General features: G+C 48.2%; 1 protein-coding gene across 8 annotated transcripts in view; it reads left to right on the forward strand.

Annotated features, from left to right (window-relative positions):
* The window catches only part of TSPAN18 (tetraspanin 18), a 216,656-nt gene that overhangs the window by 205,339 nt on the left and 3,663 nt on the right, over positions 1-7,654 (forward strand). For 7 of the 8 annotated variants that reach the window (XM_061381215.1, XM_061381216.1, XM_061381213.1 and 4 more), the window contains one exon: positions 5,327-5,410. The exons of the other annotated variant lie outside the window; for it this stretch is intronic. In XM_061381215.1, coding sequence (XP_061237199.1) covers positions 5,327-5,410 — 84 coding nt within the window. The remainder of the gene's footprint in view (positions 1-5,326; positions 5,411-7,654) is intronic. 8 annotated transcript variants of the gene reach the window in all.

Raw genomic sequence — 7,654 nt, forward strand, 5'->3', positions numbered from 1 at the left:
ACCATCTTTGTCTCTTTTCACAGCCTTTGTTTTAAAGTCTATTTTATCTGATATAAGTATTGCTACTCCTGCTTTCTTTTGGTCCCTATTTGCATGGAAAATCTTTTTCCAGCCCTTCACTTTCAGTCTGTACGTGTCCCCTGTTTTGAGATGGGTCTCTTGTAGACAACATACGTAGGGGTCTTGTTTTTGTATCCATTCAGCCAGTCTTTGTCTTTTGGTTGGGGCATTCAACCCATTTACATTTAAGGTAATTACTGATAAATATGATCCCGTTGCCATTTACTTTATTGTTTTGGGTTCAAGTTTATACACTATTTTTGTGTTTCCTGTCTAGAGAATATCCTTTAGAATTTGTTGGAGAGCTGGTTTGGTGGTGCTGAATTCTCTCAGCTTTTGCTTGTCTGAGAAGCTTTTGATTTCTCCTTCATATTTGAATGAGATCCTTGCTGGGTACAATAATCTGGGCTGTAGGTTATTTTCTTTCATCACTTTAAGTATGTCTTGCCATTCCCTCCTGGCTTGAAGAGTTTCTATTGAAAGATCAGCTGTTATCCTAATGGGAATTCCTTTGTGTGTTATTTGTTGTTTTTCCCTTGCTGCTTTTAATATTTGTTCTTTGTGTTTGGTCTTTGTTAATTTGATTAATATGTGTCTTGGGGTGTTTCGCCTTGGGTTTATCCTGTTTGGGACTCTCTGGGTTTCTTGGACTTGGGTGATTATTTCCTTCCCCATTTTAGGGAAGTTTTCAACTATTATCTCCTCAAGTATTTTCTCATGGTCTTTCTTTTTGTCTTCTGCTTCTGGGACCCCTATGATTCAAATGTTGTAGCGTTTAATATTGTCCTGGAGGTCTCTGAGATTGTCTTCATTTCTTTTAATTCGTTTTTCTTTTATCCTCTCTGATTCATTTATTTCTACCATTCTATCTTCTAATTCATTAATCCTATCTTCTGCCTCTGTTATTCTACTATTTGTTGCCTCCAGAGTGTTTTTAATTTCATTTATTGCATTATTCATTTTATATTGACTCTCTTTTATTTCTTCTAGGTCCCTGTTAAACCTTTCTTGCATCTTCTCAATCTTTGTCTCCAAGATATTTATCTGTGATTCCATTTTGATTTCAAGATTTTGGATCAATTTCACTATCATTATTCAGAACTCTTTATCAGGTAGATTCCCTATCTCTTCCTCTTTTGTTTGGTTTGGTGGGCATTTATCCTGTTCCTTTATCTGCTGGGTATTCCTCTGTCTCTTCATCTTGTTTAAATTGCTGAGTTTGGGGTGTCCTTTCTGTATTCTGGCAGTTTGTGGAGTTCTCTTTATTGTGGCGTTTCCTCACTCTGTGTGGGTTTGTACAGGTGGCTTGTCAAGGTTTCTTGGTTAAGGAAGCTTGTGTTGGTGTTCTGGTGGGTGGAGCTGTATTTCTTCTCTCTGGAGTGCAATGAAATGTCTAGTAATGAGTTATGGATGTCTATGGTTTTGGGGTGACTTGGGCTGCCTGTATGTTGGAGCTCAGGGCTGTGTTCCTTGCTGCTGGAGAATGTGCTTGGTATGTCTTGCCCTGAAACTTGTTTCGCCCAGAGTGGTTTACAGCATTATATGGAGAAGAGAAGAGTGAGGAGGGCGTTAGAAGTGACCCGAATGAGATGAGGTAGAATCAATAGAGGAGAGAGTGGGCTATTCAGTAATCTCTTCCTTATGTGCACTCCACAACTGGACCACTCAGAGTTGTTCACAGAGTTATACAGAGAAGAGAAGAAGGAAGAAGGTGGCAGAGGTGGCCAGGAGGATAAATGGGGGAAATGAAAAGGAGGGAGACAGATCCAGCCAGTAATCAGTTCCCTAAGTGTTCTCCACCGTCTGGAACACACAGAAATTCACAGAGTTGGGTAGAGTAGAGAGGGGTTAGGAAGGAGACACAGGTGACCTAGTGGAGAAAAAGGAGAGTCCAAAGGGAGAGAGAGCAGTTAAGCCAGTAATCTTGCTCCCTAGTGAAAAATGGGTACTGAAGATTGGGTTCTTAAAGGTACAAAATTGGTAACAAATACATAAAAGCAAAAATTTAAAATCTAGACTAGAGTTTGGAATTTCAAAAATACGATGTTAAAGAAAAGAAGAAGGAAAAGAAAGAGAAAAAATGAACAACAATAACAAACAAGGTCGCAAAAATTATAAAGAAAATATAGGTACAAAATTGATAACTAATACCAAAAAGCAAAAGTTAAAAATCTAGAGTTTGGAGTTTCAAAAATACAATGTTAAAAAAAGAAGAAGAAAAAGAAAGAGAAAAAAAAAACAAACAAGAACAAACAAGGTCACATAAATTATAAAAAAAAAAAAATACAGGTACAAAATTGATAACAAATACCAAAAAGCATAAATTAAAAACCTAGAATAGAGTTTGGAATTTCAGATATACAATGTTATTTAAAAGAAGAAGAGAAAGAAACAGAGAAAAAGAAAAAGAAAACAGGGTCACAGAAATTATATAAAAACAAAAACAAAAAAAAAACTATAGGTACAAAATTGATAACAAATACTAAAAAGCTAAAATTAAAAATCTAGAGTAGAGTTTGGAATTTCAAAAATACAATGTTAAAGAAAAGAAGGAAAAAGAAAAAAAAAGGTCAAAAATTATTTTAAAAATATATATATGAAGTTTGCTTTAAAAAAAATACGGTCTTTTTTTTTTTTTTTTTTGCAAAGTAATCGGTTATAAAAGTGGAAATTAAAGGAATAATAGAGGACTTAATTTTTTTTTTTTTATAGGCTTGTTCAGTCTCACTGAGGGGAGGTAGGGAGGGATGCTGCAAACAAATAACACTGGCGTGTGCTCGCAGTGCCTCAGCCACACTGGGTCTGCCCCCCCCCCACCCCCATCACGGCGCGTGTAGCCTCTCTGCCCACGCTGCTCAGGCTCTAGGTTGCTCCGCTGCAAACCATCCGCAGCCAGCCCTGGGCTGCCTGTACTTCCCAGGTCCAAGCTGCTCCGGTTCAGGCACTCGGGTAGTCCTCAGAGGCGTAGACTCTCGGTTGGGCCTGCGTTTTGTGCCCTTCCCAGATCCGAGCAGCTCAGGTGGTCAGGTGTTTTGCGCGCGCGATTGCTGCGACTTATCGCCTCTCCGCCGCTCCGTTATCTAGTTGCGCACCGGCACACCTTCTCAGGCAGATGTTGACCGTCCAGACCCCCAAGAAGTTTTAGTTAGCAAAGAAGCCTGCTTACAGTTTTATAGATAATGTCTCTCTGGGGCTGCGATTGTCCCCTTCTGGCTCTGGCTGCCTGTCACTGGAGGGGGATGGTCTGCTGCCGGCTATCTCTGTTCAGTCCTTTATTCCGTGCGCGGGCCTGGCGGTGTCTTAGGTTGGGGCTGGCTTTTCGCGTGGTAGATATCCTACAGTCTGGTTTGCTAGCCCAAATTATTTCGCTCAGATAGTGCTCGGGGTATTCAGGCCAGATCCTTGCGATGCAGCCCGTGCCGCGCCTCCCTGCCCAGCCCCCGCTTGCTAATGGCGTGTGCAGGCGTCTGCCTGCTTCTCCGCTGGGGGAGTTACCGCTGGGGGAGTTACTGTAGGGCTCGCAATGTGCAGGTTTGAATTATTTATTTTTCCTCCCTGTTATGTTGCCCTCTGTGCTTCCAAGGCTCGGCACAGATTCGGCAGTGAGAAGATTTCCTGGTGTTTGGAAACTTCTCTCTTTTTAAGACTCCCTTTCCGGGACGGAACTCCATCCCTCCCTCTTTTGTCCCTTTTTTTGTCTTTTATATTTTTCCCTACCTCCTTTCGAAGACTTGGGTTGCTTTTCTGGGTGCCTGATGTCCTCTGCCGGCATTCAGAAGTTGTTTTGTGGAATTTACTCGGCGTTTAAATGTTCTTCTTCTGAATTTGTGGGGGAGAAAGTGTTCTCCCCGTCCTACTCCTCCGCCATCTTAGCTCCCTCTCGGCATATGTATTGTTAACTACTTCCCAGGTGATTCTGACATACCGTCAGCCCCAAGAACACTGGATCCAGCTCACCATGCTGGGGGGTCTGTTCATCTGGGTACATCCTGTATGTTTGCGGGGTGCTCAAAGAGGGGCCTGTGGGGGCCTTCCCTGCCAAGCCCCCGCCAGCCTCCAGCAGGAGGGCCCCATGCCATCCACCTGGCCACTCTGCCCAGGTCAGGTCCTGCTGTCCGCCTGCCCGAGTGCAGCCTCGTGGCATGTCACTCCCACTTCCAGCCAATGAGCCACAGCTTCTGGGTGACTGACAATGCATATGAGCCCCCAAGAATCACCTAAGAAGCACCCCCAAATCTCAACAGGACCCAGACGCAGCCACTGTCACCCAAAAGGGACCAGGTGCGATTCCCTAACCCCCACCCTGGCGACTCCTTCCCTTGCAGGTCCTCTGGCTGGGCCCAAGGAATATGCGGATTCTCCTAAAAGAAAGAAAATTCTCTCCTTTAAAAATACATTCCTATCAAAGCAAATACCATGCATCAGTCTCTGGTCAGCATGGTGCAGAGAGAGGGAGCATGGGCACAGAGATGACCCAAGACGTGAGGCACGCAGGGTCAGATGGGGTGGCAGTCACATGCTGATAATGCTGGCCCTCTGTTTCTGTCTCATCTCTCACTGGCTCCATCTCTGTCTCAGTCCGTATATCCTGAGGACTGCTTGAGAAAACAGTAATAGCACAGGGATTCAATCCATTTAGAAGGGGCACTGTGAGAGCTGAGTTGGTCCTGGAAGGCTGCCTGGAGGTGGTGAGGTATGTGCTAGGTCTTGAAGAATGGGCTGGCTTTCCTTAGGGTGGAGTTTGCAAACCAAAATCCTGCTGCCAGGCTGGTAACAGGGAGGAGTAGAAAGGGTGGGTGTGGGACGATAGATGATGGTGGGGACTGTGAATCCCCAGGGAGTACCTGTCCCCAGGGAGAGCTACATAGAAATGATGGCCTACCTTACTGGATCATCTGATCTTTTTGAGAACAGAAGGGAGTCCAGACATTTACTGGAAATTTTCCAATATTCCCATCAAAAGAGAAAAAAGGGTCTGTGTCTGATTGAGCAGCAGTCAAGCTGGCCATTTTCAGCCTTGCCTTAGGGGCTGAAGGGCCAGGTGGGTCTCTAGTGCGTTGCTGCCAAGATGCTGTTTTTATGGGCCTCCTGCCTCCCAGCCCCTCCCTGCTAAACTATCCCAACAGCGGTGGGACAGGGTAGGCCGGCTGCTGCCTGAGCTCTGGGGCCACATGCCAGTTCCCGGGCTTCACTCCCCAGTCGGGAGGCTGGCCCCTGACCCCTGTCCCTCCTGGCTTTGGCCTCACCTCCGGTCCTTCCCCTCCAGGGCTGTTACACGGTGATCCTCAACGCCTTTGAGACTTATGTCTACCTGGCCGGAGCCCTGGCCATAGGGGTGCTGGCCATCGAGGTAAGTGAAGGCCCCCACTTCTGCAGTTCCCCAGAAGCAAGACGCCCTCACAGGGTCTGGGGCAGACACTCCCCTACAGCCTGCACCCCTAGCCTACCTCCACCTCCAGATCCCTAGCCCAGGACCCAGTGGGACCCCACTTCGGGGACTATGAGGTGATAAGCCCAGCCGTGCCTGTCTGCTCCCTGAGTTGTTATGGGGCTCTGAACACATCTGAGCAAGTCTCCGGGCAATGGGGGTAGATAGGCCCTGAGAGTCACTCACCCCCAACCCCTGTACCCCACCCAAGGTCCAGAGTGAACTCTGAAGGATCAGTGCAGCTGATTTGAGGGAGGGGCTACAGCCTTGCTTCTGCTGCTACTGCTGCTAAGTCACGTCAGTCGTGTCCGATTCTGTGCAACCCCATAGACGGCAGCCCAACAGGCTCCTCTGTCCCTGGGATTCTCCAGGCAAGAACACTGGAGTGGGCTGCCATTTCCTTCTCCAATGCATGAAAGTGAAAAGTGAAAGTGAAGTCGCTCAGTCGAGTCCAACTCTTAGCGACCCCATGGACTGTAGCCTAACAGGCTCCTCCATCCATGGGATTCTCCAGGCAAGAGTACTGGAGTGGGGTGCCACTGCCTTCTCCGCAGCCTTTGCTTCTAGATCAGGCCTCCTTTTCTCTGTGGGATGTTCAGGGCCGCGGGGCCTTGTTAACCTCACAAGTTGCAGATGGAGTCCCAGCCGTGAAGATCAGAAGGGCGCTGAGCCCCCTTAAAAGGAAGGCCACTGCAGACGCTTAGAGCCGCCACTAGGTGGCGCTGTGGTCAAACGATGGAGCTGCCCCCTTCCTTCTATTCACCCCCGTCTGGGATCTCAAATCCCCTGTCCTGGGAGGTTGCACAGTTTTGCCCACGCCGGTTGATATGAAGAAAGGGGAGGCCAGTCCTTGGCCAGCGGGGAAATGAAATCAGGCAACGCAATCCTCAGCCTCCCCCTCCCACCTAGCACCACAAATCCAGGCTTGCTTAGCTCCTTACTGTGCCTTTTGCTGTTGTTCAGTCGCTCAGTCGTGTCCGACCCTTGGGGACCCCATGGACCACAGCCCGCCAGGCTTCCCTGTCCTTCACCGTCTCCCGAAGCTTGCTTAGACTCACGTCCATTGAGTACTGTGTCCTGCAGTCCTAGAGCAGCTTTGTGGAGACTTTGCAGGACGGGGAGATGGATTTATTCATTCACCCGTTCATTCACTCATCAAGCACAGATTGAGCCCCAGCTGTGCACCAGCACTGTTCTAGGTGAACAAGTCCCCTCCTGGGAGGAAACAATGATCAAGAAACATAGCTCAGTACCAGGCCCCCTGGGAAATTGCAGACGTGCGTACCCTGCAGGAAGAACACGGGCTTCTGAGTTCAGCTCCCAGCTCTGCCTCTCCCCGCGCACAGGATGCCCGAGCCGCAGTTTCCCTATTTGCAAAATGATGCTAAAAGCGGGCTCCTACAGCACTGTGGACGTCAAGAGGTGGGGGCCCTGAGACAGGGCTCATCAAGCAGTGTCTGTGCTCCCAGCCTGCTGCCTTCACACCCAGCCCCCCAGCCCAGCTGCGGCCTCTGGCGGGGGGTGGGGGGGCAGAACCTCAGCAGGGACGGTTCCCATATGCCTCGCCTCCCCCACCCAGAGTCCCTCCCAGAGGTTCGGTCGTGAGCCTGTGGTCTGGGGACTGTGCCTTGTGCTACTTTCAGGAGCTCTGGCATCGGGGTGCAAGCCAGCCTGAATAAATAGGCATCCCTGAGTCAGGGTCTCTGCATACCCCACCCTCCCAGAACCCTTGGACAGGTGTTCAGTGGACTGTGCTCCTAATTTGGGGAAGGGCTACGTCTTTCTTGCCAGTCAATAACATTCCTGCTGCTGCTGCTAAGTCGTTTCAGTTGTGTCGGATTCCTAGTAACTTTTAATTAAACATCTACTATATAATAGGCCTCATTACATTGTTAATCACCTTAGACTTCCCATCTCACCCCCGTCCTGTGAGCTAAAAGAAGGGGAGGGCAGGGGCTGTGAGACTGGCCTCTGGACTCAGAATGCTGGACTCCAACCCTGGATTCCTCATTGTCACTGTGTGATCTTAGGTGGGTTCCATGACCTCTCTGGGTCTCACTTCCTGATCTGTGAAAATACTTCTGAGAAAGCATTTAGAACTGTGCCCAGCACATGGTAAGCTCTTGATATATACTGAGGCCCAGAGAAGGGAAGTGTTTGGCCCAT

This window comes from Bos javanicus, chromosome 15 (assembly GCF_032452875.1).
Source record: "Bos javanicus breed banteng chromosome 15, ARS-OSU_banteng_1.0, whole genome shotgun sequence".
Taxonomy (NCBI): domain Eukaryota; kingdom Metazoa; phylum Chordata; class Mammalia; order Artiodactyla; family Bovidae; genus Bos; species Bos javanicus.